Source organism: Vigna unguiculata, chromosome 10 (genome assembly GCF_037176805.1).
Source record: "Vigna unguiculata cultivar grain cowpea cultivar isolate G323 ecotype 2 chromosome 10, ASM3717680v1, whole genome shotgun sequence".
Lineage (NCBI taxonomy): Eukaryota > Viridiplantae > Streptophyta > Magnoliopsida > Fabales > Fabaceae > Vigna > Vigna unguiculata.
In genome coordinates, this window is record NC_140801.1 from 36,230,322 (window position 1) to 36,252,402 (window position 22,081).

Here is a 22,081-nt window from a genome sequence, read left to right on the forward strand (position 1 = left end):
GCTACATGGAAGAGTGTGGGTTGGCGGAAGCAAGGAGAAGGATGAAGGTTGTTCTCAGAATTTGGAGTGAAAGGTAAGTAATGAAGTTTATCTTAGAGAAGATAAAGGAAGGTGGCTAGAGGAGATGATTCAATCCTCTAGCTCAAGTGACTCTCAAAAGGCAATAGGAGTTGAGTACTCTCAACACTAGGCATCTATTGCTTAAAATTCAAGAGTGATTACAATAGCCTAAAATTTAGGCTTTTATATGAAAGTAAATACACATAAGCATTCTTAGCCCTTGGATAAGAAAAGCATTCAATCTTAGCCATGGAAGATGGCTTGGAGAAGGAGCAATGCTCATGACCATTGGATGATGCCTTGGAAAAGGAGGAAGCATTCCTAGCCCTTGGATCCGTGAGGTGTAGGAAGGAATGTTGACATCCACTTAGTCCACCTTGGACCTTTGGTAGCTCATGGCCAAATCTCCTATTGGGTTTAGTCAAGCCCAATTTTAGCAATTCAACTACACATTATTTGACTTATTATTCTAGAAAACAAGGCCTAAATAATGGACCAATCTTATTGCTATTCTATTGCTCTTTGATACACCTCTTCAAATCTTCACATCTTCTTTGGCTCATGTGAAGAGTGTGAGAAGTCCATGTGGATTTGGGCCATGTTGGATGAAGCCTAATTGGATCTTTTTGAGCATGCCGCTTGTTATTAGGCCTCTTGATGGGCTTGGACTTGAAGGTGTACCTTGGCTTGATGTTGGGCTTGTTGGGGTCACATCAGCTATCGTCATGCCCCTCGAACCAAACTTCAAACCTTTCATGATTCAAGGCATTGGGAGAGGATGGAGTAGGTGGGGTGGAGTTTTCATCATCTAAAGGAGTTGTTCTCTATCTTCTAGGCATGGTGAATTGTAGGTTTGGCTCTTGCTACCGTATAGGAATGCCAATGCGTGATACTTATGCATGTATTTATAGAATCAACATGTTGATTTTAAAAATAAGTCAATTAATTTGTACAAATTTTCTAGTTTTGATGAAGGATTATCTTGTTCCTTTTTAAGATTATTGAATATGGTGTGAGTTGATTAAGAAAGCTAAGTGAAATCCCCACTGGACATTAAGATAGCAAGCTATCTAGATGTGAAGGTTCCTTTCACAAAGCTCAAAAGAAGATGATGGATTGATTCAAAACAAAAAGGAAATGGAAAGCACATAAACCATAGAAAACCAAGAACAATTAAAGGAAGACGAAAACATAAAATGGATAAGAAAGAAATGGGAAAAATGTGAGAAGCACGCCACTACAAGGCTAGGCTAGAAGCCATGGCAACCTTGAAGATGAGTGGATGTGTGCCGCCACTTGCTATGCAAGATAAGGCTTAAAAGTATTCACTCCCAAGGGAGGAAACTCTCACAAATGGTTGAGACACAAGAGTGTTTTTACTTCAAAATGTTCAACCCTTTTACATGTCTAGGAGCACCCCTTATATAGAAGAGTCTAGGGGCCTCTAAGCAAATAAAAGATACCTAAGGATGTTTCTACAAAAACCTAACCCTAGCTTCTAGAAACTAGGTCAAATAAGGTTACAAAAATGAGAGACAAAAGAGCCAACTATGGTGTGTGCAAGGCTAATTTCGTTCTAGCACAAAAGGAGACAAAGAATGTGTCTCATATGTCTCCAAAGTGGCCAAAGTGTGCTAAAAATAAAGGAGACCAAAGGTACATAGGTACACTTGTTTTATGTCTTTTACTTTATGCTTTATGCCTTTGCTTTACTCTCTCATCCACATCATTTAAGCTCCCCAATCACCATGCGCCACCTAGCATTGCTTTCTTACTCCTAATTAACCTAAAAAGCAAATAAACATAGATTAGTATGTTGGCTTAAGTCAAGTCAACTATAGTCAACAAGTCAAACCTAGTCAAAGGTCAACAAGTCAACTAAAATTTATTCAACTAAGTCAACTTAGGGAATCAAAAATAACAAACACAAATGAAAGGGATGAAGGATTAGTGAACTTCCTTTCTAAACATGCTTAGTCTTCTTAAGCATGTGCCTTCATCCTTGGTTGGGGTCAATCCTTCATCAAGTTTCAATGCAATACAGAAAATCAAAATCAATTAAATGTGAAGGAATCTATATTAGAGTGTTTAATGATGTGTTTCCCATGCATTTTATGAACAATCCACTCACAAACAATTCACATCTAATGCATGCACATAGGAAATCATGTAATTAAAGCACTTTATGGTCAATGCAATCTGAGAAGTTGATTTTAGATGATGTAATAGTTGTTATATTCTGCTACTACAGTCCAAAAATAGTCATGTGATGAGTAGTTTGGCTGGGTCAATCAATTAAAATCAATTCAAGAAAATCCACATCAACATAAGTGAAATCAACACATAAAAATACAAAGTTAGTCGACTAAAACTATACCAGACCACTGATTTTTTGTGCAATGGCAGTTTTAAGTGAAATGTATGTGTTGGTTTTTCAATTTTAGCTGACTAAGAATTTCAGATCACACAAAATTCACACCAGACCAATTTAAATGAAATATATGTGTTATTTTATGAGAATTAACATATTGAAATAGTTCCAGAAGACAAATTATGTAGATTTTGACAGTTTAAATAAAATTTGTGTTGAATTTGCAAATTTAGTTGACTAAAATCCTGGAAGTTCACAAATTATGCAGAATTTACCACTTTAAATGCAGTAGGCACATGATCTAATAAAATTAACAAGCCAAATAGATATCAACATACATTCTTCATGTCAAGAACACCTAATTCAGTTCTAAGCTTATTGGATCTATCATGTGCAAGTGGTTTAGTTAATAAATCCGCTAATTGGTTTTTAGTTTTAACAAACTTGATTTCAATATCACCTTTTTGAATATGATTTCAATGTGTTTAGTTTTAGAATGTTGAATTGGATTCTTAGTTAGGTTGATTGTGCTTGTATTATCAAAATAAAGAGGTACCTTCTCTAGCTTTACCCCATAATCCATATATTGATGCTTCAACCATATGTACTCAACCTCAGCTATAGATAGTGGTACACATGCTTGCTTCTTGCTATTCCATGAGATTAGGCTTGATCCAAGTAGATGGCATTTGCCACTTGTGCTTTTCCTATCCAATTTGCACCCTACATAGTCAGAATCTAAAAAACCACTAAGAACAATGTTAGATTCATTGGGATAACATAATCCAACATTAGTTGTCTCAACTATATTGTTTTTTAGTTTAGAAATAAATACAAATAAGTAATCAAAATTAGAAATAACAAGATTTTTTCTCTCTAAGAATGTTAGAAAATGATTACTCAAATAATACTAATTATAATAAAAATATAAAATGATATAATAATAGTTATTAAATCAATAATAATACTAAGACAATATATAAAATAATGAATATTAATCAGAGATCAACAATTATAATAACAATAATAAATAAAAGATAAAAGGTAAGGAGTATAAATATATTGGGTTGAGGGCGCTATCCTTAGAGAGAAAACGCCCCTACTGCACAGGGTTAAACAAATATATCAATACACAATCATATGTGTTTCTTATCATATGCGTTTCTCTCCCAAGATAATACAATACGTCAGATCGATCGAGTGCAGCGAAGGATCTCCGAACCTTATGAACACCACTATCTTAAAGATAATATAGAAAAGAAGAACACTTTTTAGAGAACTCTAGTGTTTATTGTTTCTGTTGTTATTGTTGTCTCTTTCCCCATGCACCTATGTGTTATTTATAGGTAGAAAAGGGAGACAAAGAAGTAAATAGTAATAAGAATATAGTCGTTAGTCATTAAAAACATTAACCCATAAATTAAAGATCTATAAATACATGAGTAACAGTAAGTTTTTTTTATTTTAATTATTTATTTTTTAAATTATATTAAAATATTTCCAACATGTTCAACATGTTCAATTCCAACAAGTTTAAAAATCAACACTTTTATAACTATTATGTTTTAACCGTCATAATTTTATCTTTATCTTAAAATTTTGAAAAGTACTTTAACCTTGAGCTTGAGCTTTTGTGTACCTCCATCCTCGTCTAAAAAAAATTAGGCAAGTTATGAATATCTTTAACCTTGAGCTTGAGCTTTTGTGTACCTCCATCCTCATCTAAAAAAAATTAAATCCATGAATTAGAAATGAAAAGGAAACTACAATATTAAAATTACATATTCTTTACCTATAGCATCAACAACCCAATAGTGGTTTGACTGTCTTCCTCGTTTTGGTCCCATTCTTTCCTCTTCAGATTCATTAGTGGGTTGAACAGATTGAGAATTTGGTTCTACATGTTGAGATGTTGATTGTGCAGATTCAGATGTTGGTTGTGTAGATTTTGAAGTTGCATGTGCAAATTCTGAAGTTTGTTGTATTGGTTCAGAAGTTGGATGTGTAGGTTCAGTTGGTTGAGTATATTGAGTTCTTAGTTGTGTAGGTAGCTTTCTTGGTTGTCCAGGTTGCTGTCTTGGTTGTCTAGGTTGCTTTCTTGGCTGTCCAAATTGAGTTAGTGGCAGTGAAGCTTGAGAAGTTGGTTGTGCATGTTGCTTTCTTGGTTCTACAGTTTCAGAATTTGGCTGCGTAGGTTGAGAAGTTACTTGTGCAGGTTGTTGTCTTGGTTGTGCAGGTTGTTGTCTTGACTGTGCAAGTTGTTGTCTTGGCTGTGCAGGTTGTTGTCTTGGCTGCTCATGGGTAGCTTGTAACACAGAATGTTGTGAACTAGATGTAATATGTTGATCTTTGGAGGTTCCAAGAACTGACTTAAGCAAGTTCTTAATCCTTTTTGGTCTAGGCATATCTGCAAATAAAAATGAAACAAGCTTCATGTTATGAAAACTCCAAGTAAAACATCAAACAAATGCTTTTAGAAAAAATGGTTAAATATGAGATCAAATGCCATTTGAAATTATATTTCACTGTTCTACCTTGTAGAGACAAGTCGAAAATGATGCTGAAGTATTCAAACTATTTCCATTATATATTACTCTGACATTGAATCATTTTCATCAAGTTCATTATTATTGTTGTCCCCATTTAATAATTCATCATCTTCATCATCCCTAAATAGTGCCAATTGTTCAGAATCAGTGAAAAAATTATTTAAGTCTTGTTGCGAACACGCTTCAACTTCACACACATCGATATCTCTTTCTCCCATATCATAAACGTCTCTTGGTTTCAAATGGACAACAATTGTCCAATCCTTATTCACCTCATCGTTGACATAGTACACCATTTCAGCTTGTGAAGCTTCAATGTAGGGATCATTCTCCTCACGGTCTCCAATGTGTATTAATCGTGAAAAATTAATACAATTGAAACCCCATGGATCCTTTTTAAACCCCCTATCTTTTGTGGTGTCAGCCCACTTGCACTTGAATAAAGTCACTTTAAAATGACCATAGTAATTTAACTCAATTATATCTTCTAATTTTCCATAATAGGCCAAATCCGCTTGCCTAATGTTATCGTCTGCACTGCTTGCAACACATGATGTCGAAGAAGTTAAGAAAACTCCACTATTTTGGGTTTTCTTTCCTTTTTCTCGGCTTTCAGTTCTAAATTTGAATCCATTTACATTGAAGGCAGTAAATCTTCTAGCATGTGGTGTTGGACCTTGAGCTAGATATTTGAGATCATCTGACACTGAACTTGAAATATCTGGGTTTTGAATCTAAAAAAATAATTATCAAATATGTCAACATATTTTCAAAGCATTAATTTAAAATTTTCAAAATCATATTTTTCATACCCTTTGAGGAAACCAGTTTATGAAATCCTTATTAACAATCTTTTCTAAGTCTGTATTTGAAATTCTTCGCCCTCTAGACCGCCTTCGTAAATGATCTTTAAATTCCCTAACATAGCATGTCAACATGTTAATAATAATATCATATAAAAAAATACATTGTCCCAATAATTAGAGGTATGGTTTATGTTAATACTCACTCAATATAAGGCTTAACTTCAGGGCAATTAAATAACACATATCGATGTGCCTGAGTTTTTTCAATGGTTGATAGCTCAAAAGTTGAAAAGGCACTTACTACTCGACCAATTGGTGGAAATAGGGTACTTAATTGAGGAAAATTTGTATTACAATAATCATCCACACGTGAAGGTCTATTAATTCTTGTCTCCATCCCTTCCATATAGTGAGAGCAAAAAGTTAAACCTCTTCAGCTAGATATCCTTCAGCAATAGAACCTTCGGGTTGTGCCTTGTTTCGAACATAGGATTTTAAGTGTCCCAAATACCTATAAAATGATATCACAATTAGGATAAACAAGCTTTACACTTAAAAAAATAGAAAGGTGTGCTAGCCACAATTACCTTTCAATGGGATACATCCAACGATAATGGACCGGACCTCCAAGTTTTGCCTCACCAGCTAGGTGACAAGTTAAATGAACCATGATTGTAAAAAAAGTAGGAGGGAATAAAATTTCCAAGTGGCAAAGAGTTTGAATCATGCGAGACTCAAGCTTATCAAGATCTAATTGACTTAAAGATTTACCACATAATTGTCGAAAAAAGGAACATAGCTCTACTATCACTGCAGTCACATTGTTTGGTAAAACATTACGTATCGTAATAGGTAGTAATTGTTCCATAAGAATATGACAATCATGACTTTTTAGGCCAAAGATCTTTCCATTTTTCATGTCAATACACCTTGAAATGTTACTTGAGTATCCATTTGGCGTTTTAACATTTTTCAATGTTTGCAAAAATGTTTTTTTCTTTTCTTTTGACAATGAAAACAAAGCTGGCCTAAATCTTCCTTTATCATCTGCCCAAAGTTCTTTCCTTATACCCATTTCTTTAAGAACCTTTCGAGCTTTAATATTATCTTTTGATTTCTTAGGATCATTAAGTAAAGTGTACAAAACATTGTCACATACATTCTTCTCAATATGCATGACATCTAGACAATGGCGTAACAAATTGGTCTCCCAATAAGGAAGGTCAAAAAATATACTTCTCTTTCTCCATTGATCTGGTCCAACAGCATCAACATTGTTTCCTCGAGCCCTCTTACTTGCATTTGTAGTTTCTAATGGTTTCCCAAATGTAACATTCACACCCTCAACTTGTTTAAATATGTCTGACCCTGACAAAGAACTTGGTGCATCCCTTAATTCAGTACTTCCATTGAAAAGAGTTTGACTCAACCTAAATCTATGGTCTTTTGGTAAAAATCGACGGTGCCCCATAAAACTGAATTTGCCTCTGTACAACCAACATGAGTCTGTATCAAAGTTACAAGTAGGGCAAGCAAGACTAGTGTGTGTGTTCCATCCAGATAAATTTCCTAGTCCAGGGAAGTCACTAATTGTCCACATCAAAGCCGCTCGTAGTGTAAACATTTCTTTTTTCGAATAGTCAAATGTTTGCACTCCATCATACCATAACTCCTTCAATTCTTTGATTAATGGTTCTAAGTAGACATCAATGTCATTCCCTGCCATTTGTTTACCAGGAATTATCATAGAGAGGATAAAGGAGGTTTGCTTCATACACTCCCAAGGAGGGCGATTGTATGGTATGAGGACCATTGGCCATATACTGTGACTTGTACTCATGTTCCCAAAAGGATTGAAACCATCAGTAGCTAATCCTAATCGTACATTCCGAGGATCATTTACAAATTCTGGATGCAATAGATCAAATGTTTTCCAAGCCTCAGAATCTCTAGGATGCCTCATTAATCCGTCTTGGTTATTTCCGGATGCATGCCATGTCATTGAATCAGCTGTCTTATAACACATAAACAATCTTTGCAATCTCGACTTTAATGGAAAGTAACGCAAGATCTTTGCATATTGCTTCTTATTTTTATCTTTCCATTTAGACGTCTTGCACCTTTTACATTCTTCTAAGCCTTCATTCTCTTCACCCCAATATAGCATGCAATCTTTTGGGCAAGCTGGTATTTTGACATAATTAAGACCAAGTTTGGTAATAACATTCTTAGCCTCATACAAGGAGTTAGGAAACTTAGCATGTTCAAATGCATCCTTTAGCAAGTCTAGAATCATTGTCATTGCCTTGTCACTCATTCTACACATGCACTTAATATAATACAACTTTAGCATGAATGATAGTTTCGAATACTTTGTACAACTTTCATATAATGGTTGGTTATTGTCCTTCAAAAGAGCATCAAAGTTTGTATTTCCTTCATCACGCACCATATTATTTTGCACATCATCATCTTCAATAGCCTCGTCAAAATCATTAACATCATGCCCCACAAACCTAAAGGCATCATTCAACATATCTTCCATTGGATTTCGAGATTCTAAAATATCTTCAACCACATTTGCACTTGTAGCAGCCAAAGGTTCGCTTACACTTGATCCTTCACCATGAAAATACCATTTTTTGTAGTTTTCAGGAAAAGCTCTACATGTTAAGTGTTCTTCAACAACATCCCTAGTTTGCCATTTTTTAAAACCACACTTTGAACATGGACACTTGATGACAAGACCATTACCATGTTCAAAAGCAAAATCCAAAAAGACGTTCAATCCTTTTGCATATTCAATGGTGTTTCGTGGTTTAGAAATCCATGATTTATCTATTGGCATGACTACACAAAAAAATACAAAAACAAAATTTAATTATATAACAAATACTGATTGAAGGCCAATAAGAGAGAGAGAGAGATAGAAATTTTGAGTGTGCTGACTATCTAATTATATTACTAATTAAGACATGGACACATTTCAATTTCAAGTGAGAAAGTAAAAACGCATTTAATCCAATAATTAATGATTTGGACCAATCTCCATCTTGAGTTATAAATATACGTTCCAAGTGGATTCCATCGATATTCAGACATGAATACTTTTATAAGATCATTATAAATAATATTTTTTAGAGATGTTTTTAGTTCTCAAAATTTTGATGCAAAACTCAAATATTTTGTCCCAAATTTTTGATAAAGTTTGGTCTTTAAATTGTAAAAAATGAATAAATATAATCTTTATGACTTAATTATATTAAATTTTTTTGACACATATTTAATGACATTTTAAATTGATGTTTGAATTATTTATATCATTTAATAGAAAAAAATTAATATTACTAAATTAAAATAAATATATTTATTAATTTTTAAGTTTGATTCAAAACACCATAAACTTCACTTTCTCATTCGGAGTTCAAAAATTAAATACATATTTAATCTAATATTTTCGAAAAACACATAACATAAGTAGTATAATACAAGATATACATAAATTCAACCATCAATCAACAAAATTGCATGAGCATAAACCATGATATTTATAAGGAATAAATATAAATATATGTTATACATATAAAATTTAATAAATAATTAAAAATAAAAATAACCAAAAAAATAAATGAATAATTTAACCAAAACAAATGTATGTTTGACCGTAGATAGATATATACATTCTACGTAGAAGCTTAGAAAGACATCGTGTCTTCTCAACTACCTCAATCAACAACTGCGCCTAGGGTCAAGTTCAGTCCACACTGCAACGCAAATTTCTTTGCTCCCGTTCGATGAATAACGCCGCAGACTCCGCCAGCGAGATCTCACCGGAGATGAGGGCCGCCGAGAGCGACGGTGGTGGGCCTAGGCCGACGATCAAGCTTAACGTTTCGTACGGTACCTCCCACCACGAAGTTCACCTCCCGGCCCAATCAACTTTCGGTTAGGTTTCTCTTTTTTAATCAATGGTATCCCATTCATATTATTATTTAATCTCAAATTTAATAATTTATAGACTTGGCTTTATTGGACTTGAATCTGTTGAGTTCGGTGTTCCGGGGATATTTGGGTTCGGTGAAAGGAATTGTTAGTGAAAGGAAAAATGGAAATTAGTTAAATAAGGTTTGATCTTCGAATGACACGTGTTGAAGAGATGTTGCGCTGTCTGGGGAAATTTAAAATGAGGGATATTTGTTCAATATCTTACTTAATAAACTATTATGTTTTGTACGGAAATGATTGAACTTTGTTACTACAAAGTGAGTAACTGGTGACATTATGATACTGAAATGAATACTGGAACCAAGGAATACTGCAGCATTGTAATAGCTTCTTAAAAGGGATTGAAAATTGACTATAGAGAAATTATTTGCTTCCATTGATTTAGTGCTCTGATTTTGACGTTAAAATTAAAATTAAAAAACATAAATATTGGGAAAGTTTATTAGCCTATTAAAAGATTTAATTATGGATAAAATATTTTAAAATTTTATAGTTTTTTGTTGGTTTCAAGTTCATCTCCAAACACTTTTATCATTAACATTTTTCGTTATTTTTCTTCCATGAACTTGCTGCTAAGTAACTTACTTATTGACTGCAAATTGACACCTGCCCAAAATTAACTAAACGTATCTGTGTCTATGGTCACTTTATAATTTGGTCTTTCATTAGGCCCAATGGAATTGTTGGATCAATGTAGTTGGCATTATCTAGTAGGATAAGACTTTTGTTTATATTCGGAGGAAAACAAGAATTCCTAGCAAATTTGCTGATTGTACTTGTTAGTTCTTGGGGAGTGGATTTATTGACTGAAAGTCACTACTTTGATTGAATTAGTAGTCTAGTCTGACTTCCTTCTGCACGTTGTTCATTCTGTTTAGAGCTTTATCCTTCATTATTATAATTTTTGTTTCTTCTTGTTTAATATATGTTACAGGATGTTGGTGGTCGACTTAGGTAATTTTAGTTTTAATGCAGAAAGGTGAATAATTTCCAATTGAATAACTACTCTAAAGTAAACCTTTCTCGAAAGTGAGCAAATCAGGATGTATTCATCCTTCAGTTCTAGTGGGTTATTATTGCAGGTTGCTTCATATTAAGTCAAGGATGGACACACCCAGTATATTTTAGAGAAACTCACTTTAGAGAATCCTTGTCGAATTAGAGGAAAAATGACAACGGCAAAAGATAGCTCATATCATTCAAGAGACCTAATCCGATACCATGTCCAGTTCTTGCATGTTTCTCTCTTAATCCACCATTTCCTTTGTTGCACTCCAAAGTAATTGAGTTTGCTCCCCTGTTCCTCCTGCCTTGTAGGCAGTGTGGACCCGCATCATTCTTATCACAATCCTTTACCCTATGATGAAACATATTCTATCAATGGTAATATGTGGTTGTTAATGGGGGAGTTCCTACTGTTAACTTAATATCAAATCAGTACTGTCCAACATTATGATGTCAATCATTTCTTTTCTGGAAAAGGCTTGAGGAAATGGCTGCCTGTCTTTATAGTCTGCTATAGTGAGTACTGTCGGAATAAATTGTATTTTGTTTCCATTGATATATGTATTTCTCTTATTTTGGGTTTTTAATAACAGGGGATGTTAAGAAACTACTTGTCAATAAAACTGGTTTAGAGCCTGAAGAGCAACGACTTTTCTTCAGAGGGATAGAAAAAGGTGATAATCAGCATTTGCACCTCGAAGGTGTAAAGGACAAGTCAAAGATTTTACTTTTGGAGGGAAATGCTAGCAAAGAGAGGAAACTTGAGGAAACCAGAAAACAAAATGAGATGTCTAAAGCTTTTGAGGCTATTGCTGGTGTTAGAGCTGAGGTGGACAAGCTCTCAAATAGGGTGAGCATATGTTTGAAGTATAAATACTACTTATTATAGAAACATGTGAATTGGAGAGTGAATTGTTGAATTATTTTAACTTTTCAGGTGACTGCCATAGAAGTAGCTATAAATGGTGGGAATAAAGCTGCTGAGAAAGAGTTTCTTGTGTTGACAGAGTTGCTTATGAGTCAATTGCTAAAACTGGACAGTATTGCTGCTGAAGGTGAAGCGAAGTTGCAGAGAAAAGCTGAGGTAGTATTAATGATATTAGGTTGCAAAGCTGAAATATTAATTTTTTGTTTCTTATTTTCCTTTTTCCCTCTATTCCATGCAATCTCACATATTGGTCACTCATGCCTGACAATACCCCTCAATTTTTACTGTATAAAAATTATAAAGAAGTGCATGAAATTATGGTAAGTGTTTTTTCACCAAGATGCATTGCATTTCAATGTATCCCTTGTGAAAAAATCTTTTTAATGAAAGAAGTCTTGAAAATGTGACTGTCTTTGTCAGCTGGGTCATGTGACTGGCCTAGACATGGAATAATCCTTCTTGCGATGGTGAAAGCAAGAGACAGATTTGTTCTTAACACATACAGACGGGTGTCACATACAGTACATAGAAATGGAAATTCAAAGGTGAGGGTTGGTTATAATTCAAGGTTTTTCTACTTACCATCCTATGTGGGATTTTGCCATATCAATCCTAAATAATCTTTGATTCATCTAGCCTCTCTATGCTACTTACTGGTGCTTTTCTTCAATCTTTGTCTCATTAAACCTGGACAGTGCAATAGACTTGGACATTCTACTTTAAGCAGTCTATCCGCGTTAGTTTACTCCTAGCCGTCTAGCATGTTCATTTCAAAATGTTTGATCATAACAAATAATGTTCAATTTTGATGAAATGATGATTTCATCCAAGTGTCTTAATAGAACACAAGACGATCTACCCTCTACCCATCAGACTATCAAGCATTAGAATGTTCAGTCGACACAGTAAGAGCTTTAGAACTTATGAAACAAGTGTAAACAACTGGAGACTCAACCAAAAGAACTGCAACAGTCAAAGAAGCTCTACACCAAACAAACAAATAACCTTACATTCATCAGCCCATCTACAACCTCCTGAAGTTGACTCACTTTTTCGTGATGATCCTGACACAACAAACAAAGTTTTATGGGAGAGTTTGCTAGATATGGTGCTGTATGTGCAAGAAAAGGATAATCAGAGCGAAAAAGGCTTTAAGCACAAGTTGATTGCAACAGAAAAAGGTGCTAGCTAAAAGGCTACCAACTTCTAATAAAGCTTGACACATTAAAACAGAAGATCAGTATGCCAACTAGCATTAGTGTTTTCCCAAGATCTATAAATAGAAGTGTCTTCTCTTGTAGAACAACTAACAACTGAACAAAAGTATGCACCTCGTAATCTTTGCATGTAGTGTTGTTGTGTAAACCTCAAGTGCTATAAAATCTGAGTGTTAAATTGGTGAATTTTCTTTGCAAATCTTATACTATTGTGAAGTTATCTCACCTTAAGGAGAGCCTAGTTTTCGTATCCTCTTACAGATTCCTTGTAATCAATTAGGATTTTAATTTCTTGTAGCAGGGAGTAGCAACTATAAATACTCATAAAAGCTAGGAGTTACTTAGTGACAAATTAATTATACCTGTGTTCGTTATCATAGGAGGAGATAGAGGGAGTAGTCAAAAGTGACTTTGTGTACACTTGTAAACCAGAAGTGATTGTGAGAACACTTGTGTAATCAGTTAGATTATAGTGGAACCCCTTAAAAGCATTTTAAAGGAAAACTAGACATAACTTAAATTGAGTGGACCAGTTTAGAAATTAAGTCTTCATTGCTACTTCTATTACACATTTATACTGAACTTCTCATCTTTACACAAGTTTTTCAAAATCATTTCTAAAAGCTTTTCTAACCAGTAGACACTAGCATCAAACTGTCTACCCACTTTTGTCTTTTGAAAAGAGTTGTAAAATGGTTTTAAGTGCTCTTTTGAACTTCTCATTCTAGAACTAACCTGTTATTTCATTTCCAAGATAGCATAAAATATTTTTCTTCAACACTTGGCTCAAGTTGGAACAACATCCAGATAGCAGTTTTACCTTTAGAACGGAACATGTACTCACAAAACTATTTCCATACAGTGCATAAGCAAGTGTAACCATGACTCAAGTACAGTAGAATACTCTACACAAAAAGCCCAAAGAACTCTTCATTTATTCCAATTCTTGTTCATTCCCCTTTTTCTTCTTCTAGAATGTTGGACATTTCAAGAAATTTTTGGCAAAGTGACATTAGAGCTGGTGTAGATGGAAAGAATGTTTTTTAAAGAGGTGTTCTGTCATCAAGAAAGTAGTTCTTACATCCCTAGTTTTGGTTCCACAACAGCTCATCTATTGATTTTTTTCTGCATCATTTGATTTACACAGTCTTCATTGATTTAACTTCTTTAGGAATCTTCAAACCACTCTGTAACTCCATTATGCATTTTTTTATTATGTTGACTTTAACAATGAAAATCATATATTCAGAATTCATCAACAATTCCGTATTAAGATTTTGTTATGAATCAAGAATAGACATCGTAGTCCTTAAGGACAATATGCTATTATTACAAAGCATTGACCAAATTTGAAACCTTTGGTCCAACAAAATGGCTCAATGTTTCTTGAGTTTGAAATTCTTTTCTTTATTTCACGTGATTTCTTATCTCCTATGCATGTTTAGATTTCTTTCTCTAAATATGCAGGCTTAGGAAAAACAAACGAATATCTTTATGATGACCATTGTAGGGCAAGCATTTTGTATTCATTTGTGTTTTACAGTGTTTCGTTTTATGTGAAACACTACTGGTTTCTCATCATTTGCGTTTTAGATGTTTCTTCACCGTTCTGATACACTATACATTTACCTTGGTAGCAGTTTCTTTTTTTATTCTGGTCATATTTCTTTATCCTGACCAGAAGTTCAATAAGTGGTAGAAATATATTATTGTTTCAATCCCCACCTACTTAACCTTCAAACATATTACTAGAGTTAGGGCTATGGTCAAGTTGGGACACCTTCAGTGGGAATGGCTGTCTGATCGAATTAATTGAGACCAGAACATGAGATGGATTTTAGGAGTTTCTTCAACTAACCTGACTTGGTCCCACAGCGTGGGTCACTCTAGTTAGCTAGGATTTGGTTTCATGTATTTACTTTTTAAAATAATTTTTATAGAAATAAAATTAATTTTTTAAAAGTGTAAATTTATAATATTTATTATTTATCTTTAAGAAAATATCATCTTAAAAATAAGAATAAAATTTATGGAATATGAATATAAAAAGTAATGAGATTGGGTTGAGCTGAGCTCAATTGGTTTCCAAATATTCAAATCAAGACCATAGCCTAGTCAGATTGGGTAATACTCTACTCGATACAACTACACCCATTGAAACCATTCAATTTAACCTTTATTATGGTTCGGATTAGTTTGATCTTAATTGAAATCACTCCTAACTAGCTATTACTACTAGTGTCTAACTACTTATTACTACGTGGAAATTTGAGTTCTCTACAAAATCCCATTTATGTAAAATGGTGGAGTATCTCAGTTTTGTTTGGCAAAAGGTTTTCACAACTATATTACTTTGTAAAGTTGTGTGGAACTAAGTGATGAGCAGTAACATGTTAACATGGAAATTACTTCAGTGTAATCGAAATGGGATATTACAAAGGATATATGGACAACAGTAGAAAAGATAGGATTAGGAATGAATGCTTTAGAAAGAAAGGTGGGGGTTTCCTTGGTGATTTAGGAGAAAAGCTGAAGTCTTTGTCGATCAGGATCATGTGGTTAATGTTTCGTATGGAATGTTGGTTATAATCTTCCTATTTTAAATTAGAAATCTGTGTATTTGTTAGATTACCTAATTATAGTAGGAACTAATAATTGTGCTATTATTGCTATTGAAGGCAATAAAAATGTTTGTAATACTTATAGATGGTATGATGATCAATGAGAAAGGCAGAAAAACAGAAATTCTGACAGTCTTGGTAAGGAGAGTAGATCAGATGGGTGTATCCTCACTGCTTTAGGTAAGACACTATGAGAAACTACTGGCAAAACCATTAAGAAGGATTTGGATGTCAATGTATTATCTTCAAATATGATTCACCGTAGAATATTGTGGTATTGATTTCTCCATCTAACAGACCCCACCTTTGTATTTTGAAATTTAGTTTATTTATTTTCTGTCCATTTCAAGTGGATGTTTGTAATTGCCTATTGATGTCACACTAGTCTACTAGTCTTCCTATCTTCGATCTGACTTAGTTCCAACATTGGAGAATGAATAGCGACATTTTAGCAAAATGATTTGGGCCTTGAAAATTGAACTGGGTAATATGTTATTTGTGTGTTAAATTGCTAATCAACTACTTTGTAACCACTATCTCATTTGCTTAATGTTGTAAGTTTTCCCCTTCCCGTTTTGGTAATCATTTGTAGTAAATTGCATCATTTCTTCATATACTGCTTAAAATTACAAGCACTTTTATTGTGGAGATGCAATATCTAGAGACCTATATTTTGCACCACTATTGCACTTATTACCATTGATGGACTAACACATGTTTACCACCATTGAATAGGTGCGTCGTGTGCAGACCTTGGTGGATAAATTAGATTCTCTAAAGGCAAGAAACTCCAATCCTTTTATCAACAGTAGCAACGCTGTCAAAGTAACAACCCAATGGGAAACCTTTGACTCTGGAATGGAAAACTCGGGTGCCCCGTCAGATAACTCACCTTCAACAAAAATATCTCAAGATTGGGAGCGATTTGAGTAGGCCCAGAAATTGTTTTGGAAAATTGAAGTTATAACTCTTGTATAACCTGCCCTTCACCCTTGTTCCAGATTCAATTTTTATGTGTGCTTGAACACTTGGCGCAATGACAAGATCGTTGCCTTCTGATATGGTAGGCAAGTTTTAATAGCAGAAAGATTCTCTCAAAGCTAAAGTGGCATGTGTTTAGTCTATCTCTTGCACTTGATTTTAGGCTAAACATGTATATGAAATTGTATTCTTTATACTTGAATAATATTATTGCATCCTTAGATAAGTTTTTTTTGTCTTTTGTATGTGTAGTTGTTAATAGTTTATGTTGTTATTGGAGGCATTCATTTCAATTTTTTAACAAATCTGCATTTCGTTTTCTGCATTAGCTGCGCTGGCTCATTATCTGCAGGACTAAACAATTTAATAAGCTTTGTTCGACGTCAGTGTCCTTTGATCTACGGGTTTAGAATCTGGACTTTATCTTAATTCAATCAATCTTATAAAGGCTGTTTCTTCCTACATCCCATCGAGTTTCTTCCTACATCCCATCGAGTTTCTTCCTCCACCCCATCAAATATGTGAATTTTTTAATTTTGCTTTCCAAAACACACTAGACCAAGTTCAGAAATCTCTTCATAGACTACACTCATCAGTAGTATTATGGATTGCCATTTTTGGAAGCATATATTACACCTTTTTTGACATATAGGGATGACAAAGTGGGTCGGATGTACACGCCAACCTAATAGAAAAATGTATCAGCCTAGAGAAGATTGACTCACTTGGTCCGCCAACTTGTTGGACCACAATATGGGGTGGGGTAGGCCAATTTGTAGCCTGTTTCACTTAAACGTATGTACTTTAGTTACTTTATTTCCTTCCTTCCTTCACCCACCAAAGACAAATCGTGCAGAACTGAACAACACACTTTCTTCTTCCCACTGCAAGACTCCATAGCGATGAAGGTCACCCACGACGATGAAGCTCACCCACAGAGGCGACATAGGTTCGTCTCCACGACAGTAACACATGTTTGTTTCACTTCAATTCATTTGCCCTAATTATGGTTTTGCTCTAGTTTGTTTCTCTTGTTCGCACCATTATTTTATGGTTCGTTTCTAGTTGTGACATTTTGCTAGGATTGAGACTTTTGGTTAGTTATACACATATTTCTGCTAAGATTGTGATGATTTTCATTTGCTTACACCACATTGTTTCAATTTTGTCCTAATTATTTTATCAAAATTTGGTGTCTATGAATTAGATAATATAGAGTTTACACAACTTGCTTTATGCAAGTTTTAACTTCTTGTTTCATTTTCTATAATGGAATTGATCATTATAAAAATAATGTATTATTCAATTAGTAAACCTAGTGAGCATGCCTATGACAAAGACAATAGGATTGAACATTATAAAAATAATGAATGAGTCAATTAGTAAACTTGGTGAGCATGTCTATCACAGAGACAATAATGTAATCGAGAATGAGGTTGAATATATTTTTGACAACAAAAGTGTTGAAGTTAATAAGAAAAATGTTTAAGTTAACAACCTCTGATTACTGGAAATTGTGATGATGGAAAAATTTTTGTGATGATGGAAAAGAGAGGGCAATGTGTAATACCTGTAACCGGAAAAGTATGGGATTTTCCATTTAAAGTAACATGCATCATGTTGAAAAATGTAGTAAAATCAAATCTGGAGATGAGTTAACTTATTAAGAGTATGTAAGGAAAGTTGAAAGAATATATCAAATGGTGTCACATGAATTGTGTGCTAATTTAATTATCCGACATGGTTTACAATTTGAAATTATTGAGTATGAAGAATTTCAGACTTGGATAAGTTATTTGAGTCCTGATGCAACTCTAGTTTCTAGAAATACTATTAAGAGTGATGTATTGAGAATGTTTATGAAAGAAAAAATCAGGTTGAAGAAAGAGTTGAAGAACATTTCTAATGATATTTGTTTAACTTTTGATTTATGGACATAAGTTTGACAACGCATTATGTTGATTCAAATTGGAAGTTGATTAACAAAATTATAAACTTTTCCCATTGGCCTCCACACCTCAATGTATTTGAGTTGTCTAAGAAGATAAATGAATTTGTGCATGACTTGGAAATTGAAAAAATATTTTCTATCACTTTGGATAATGCTTCTAGTAATGATGTTTTGTTAAGAACTTTAAAAAGATAACTTGTTTTGCAAAATTCCTTACGTAGTGATGGTGAGTTCTTTTGTGGTCGTTATCTAGCATACATATTAAATTTGATTGTGCAAGAAGGATTAAAGGTACTTGGTAATGTTGTAGACACAATTAGAGACAACAAAAAATGTCAAGGGATATAAGAGCAGAATAATTAAATTTAAGCTACGCAATAAAAAACATGCATCATGTATAAGGTAGCAAAACGAGTCAGTCTGACTCATTTTAACATTACTTGTTGTTGGCCACTAAAAATGGGTTAAGTCGAGCCAACCTCTCTTGCCATTGTGTGAGTTGGCCTATCAATTTTGAATATTTTTTGTGGTTTTATATAAATGGACCAACTTTTGAATATTTTTTCCTGTAGCTTTATAAGTGGTTGTTTCTATAGAAATGAGCTAGTCCCACCATCTGGCCTTGACCATAATAGATTAGAAAATCAGAATAAAGAAGGGCATGTCCAAAATCAAAATAAATTTGATTGTCCAAAAGAATCAAAAGGTTCATTTCACACATTACTATTGTAGTGTTCAAAGTTGTATCTGTTCATATTCTAAATTAAATAAGCACCAAAGCATAATAGAATAAATGTTTCAACAAACACACCAATTTAGACAAATAAAAAGCAATATGCCAAATGTGAGTAAACTTTATATTCACTCCTCACATAATATATGTTTCCAATGTTCCACTTTGTCAACTACTTCATCATCTTCTATAATATGACATGAAATTGAAAGAAAAATTTATAATACAAAAATTGTTTATGAAAATAGAAAAGTTAATGGGATTTAAATTAGACAAATTACCATAACAAAAATCATGCTTCAAATCAGAAGTATAAATAATTGCTTCCACGAACCAATGCTAAATGCAGATTTAGATACAACTTTAGTAATTGAAATACTTAACAAGACCCTAACCATGAATGTCAGATTTGAATAATGTTCACTATTATTCATCCACCATTGAAGAGCGTCCATATATTCTATATCAAGATCACTCATCCTAATATGAAAAACCAAAAAAAGTTTATTTTATATGAAAAATAAAAGCTAAATTAGAACGAAGTAAATAAGTTACATAAAAAAGGCTTAGCTTGGCTTTGAATACCAATTGATAAGTTCAACTAGTAATTTCAAACAAATAAGAACTGAATATGCCTGATAATATTCAAACAACATTGTTTCTACTAAAGAGGTAGAAGACAGTATTCCAAAATACAATTGAGGGACTTCGAGAGATTCTCACTCTCTCACAACCATTTTGATCCTAGAATACCAACAACCCCTTATTCCTCATAACCCTTGACTATATTTAAAATAGTCAGTTACATGATAGTTATAAAAGAAAAGAATACAGATGCAAATGCTATAACTATTATTTCAGTTATTCCTCCTTTCTCTCCTTTTATAAACTATTCCAAATCTATCATTACTTCGCCGCTAAAGATTCAACTTGTTCTCAAGGTGAAAGTCTGGAAACTCCTATTGGATGGCGGTATCAGATTCCCAATTGTTCTAAGACTCGTAAAATTTAATTAAATAAATAAATAATTAATAAATGTAGGTAGTGGAAGCCTTTATGACATTAAATATTTATTGATATGACATGGAAAAGTACTATCTCAAATGTTTGAGAGTACTTAATTGTGTGAGAGGACTTGAGTTCAAGTCTTATGTATGTCATTTATGTGTTAATTAATTGATTATTATTTTAATAATATGTTTGATTATGATGAGTGATAGTTTAATCCTATATTTATAAGAATTATCATGAAACATGAATTGGTTGTGTATTCATTTGACATTGGCATGGTTATGGGTTTGAATCTTGATAGACTCAAATTAAGCTTTTTTTTTTTTGCTAAACTTAGTTTTGGCATGAATGTGAAAGGGCAGAGAAACCCTAGCTGACAATGGGCAGTCAAGGGAGGCTAGAAAAACAGTCACTAATGGACTTTGAATGGAAATTAAGTCAGCTTAATGCCAATTCTCGTTTTTCTCTTCATCAATGCTAATTAAGGCAATTTTTAGTGGAAATTAAGGGCGAGAGAAAGAGTTTTGGTGCTTGCCATTGGAGAGCATTGTGAAGAGTGAAATTTCAGAGAGAAATTGTGGTTCTTGGATGAAAAGAAGAGCTGAATTGAAGTGACACTAGGGAGACCGTTGCTGGTAAAAAAGGGAAGCTCTAGATTATCAATTTTACGCAAGGAATCCAGGTTAGAGGTGCTATCATTGCATTAAATTATGCTAAATTATTACATGACTTATGGTAATTCATCTATATTGATATTGTGCCTCTATTTTCCCTTGGATTTCGTGAGTTTCTGGAATTTTTCCAGAAACCGCCTGGCGGATGATGAACACCCGCCAGACGATGTGAGCTGTTTTGGCTCGATTCCTTGGTTTTCTGTATGCTAGGTGGTTTTTAATCGGTGGAAAGGGTGTTTAGATCACCAAATTACTAAATGGACGTGAATCATTATGAAATTATGAGGTGATACGAGGAAATTGGATGATAGTTGCATAATCTCGTTCTAGGGTTAACCATTTCGGGATTTTAGGTTTTGAGGAAATTACCTGAACAAATTTGACATAATTAGCTTATTGAAAGTATGAGGTAATAATAACACTCTTCAGCTTAAGACAAAAGTGTATTGGATGGATAATTCGAGTGACTGGCATGAAAGGGAGAAGTTGGAGTTCTTGCAGGTGGATGACAGGACTGTGGATTTCCAAAACTGATGCATCGCCTAGCGGCAGGCTAGGTGCCGCAGGCGCCAGTGCAGAGCAAGTGGTTTTGCGTGGCTCATGGATATAATTCTGAGTCTAAATCTCGGTTGGGAGTTGAATTAGTTAAGAAACCAATTATGGTCATTGGACCGAGGTGTAGAATGGTAATAGGGAGTTAGTAGTATGATTTAATTAGGTGTAAATTGTGAGTTGTGGGATGAAGAAATTAAGCGTAAGCAACTGCACTGATTGTTGTAGTAATTGGAGGCATAAAAATGATGTAGTGAGAGTCTAGGTTCATTGTGATAGTGTATGGTCATTTCTAGTATGAATTCGTAAGTGAGTGGATTTGTATCTATGCATGAACGAGTACTGACATACTAAGGGATATTACATTGGGATGGCACATGGATTGGGAACAGGAAGTATATAAAAGACCAGGACAGAAAATAATTAAGGGTGATCGCATAAGTATTGTATGTAGGTTGTATAAAAATCAGATGTTTGGCATTGACAAGGTTTGATCGGGTGCAAATCTAGTGATAAGTATCTGTGGAATGACCTCAATTCTGCACATGATTTCAACATGTTACGGTGCTTTGGATTAGGGTTAAGGGTGCTTGGTATAGGAACAACCATGACTGGAC

The 22,081-nt window shown here is 33.9% G+C and overlaps 1 protein-coding gene and 1 pseudogene across 1 annotated transcript; one reads left to right on the forward strand and one right to left on the reverse strand.

Annotated features, from left to right (window-relative positions):
• Positions 1-5,021: 5,021 nt before the first annotated feature.
• On the reverse strand, positions 5,022-8,634 carry LOC146882470 (uncharacterized; annotated as a pseudogene).
• Positions 8,635-9,454: 820 nt separating this feature from the next.
• LOC114167176 (BAG family molecular chaperone regulator 4-like) lies at positions 9,455-16,769 on the forward strand. Its single transcript, XM_028052169.2, has 4 exons — positions 9,455-9,731; positions 11,390-11,646; positions 11,734-11,880; positions 16,298-16,769. Exons 1-4 carry the CDS (start codon positions 9,581-9,583, stop codon positions 16,493-16,495), a joined length of 753 nt encoding a protein of 250 aa, XP_027907970.2. The 5' UTR covers positions 9,455-9,580; the 3' UTR covers positions 16,496-16,769.
• Positions 16,770-22,081: the final 5,312 nt, after the last annotated feature.

What these genes read in the sequence shown, in the direction of transcription:
- LOC114167176 (XM_028052169.2), top strand. Translation starts at nt 9,581, where the DNA reads ATGAATAACGCCGCAGACTCCGCCAGCGAGATCTCACCGGAGATGAGG. An exon ending in TGGACAAGCTCTCAAATAGG is followed by an intron (nt 11,647 to 11,733) that starts GTGAGCATATGT and finishes TTAACTTTTCAG; the next exon opens with GTGACTGCCATAGAAGTAGC. An exon ending in AGTTGCAGAGAAAAGCTGAG is followed by an intron (nt 11,881 to 16,297) that starts GTAGTATTAATG and finishes ACCATTGAATAG; the next exon opens with GTGCGTCGTGTGCAGACCTT.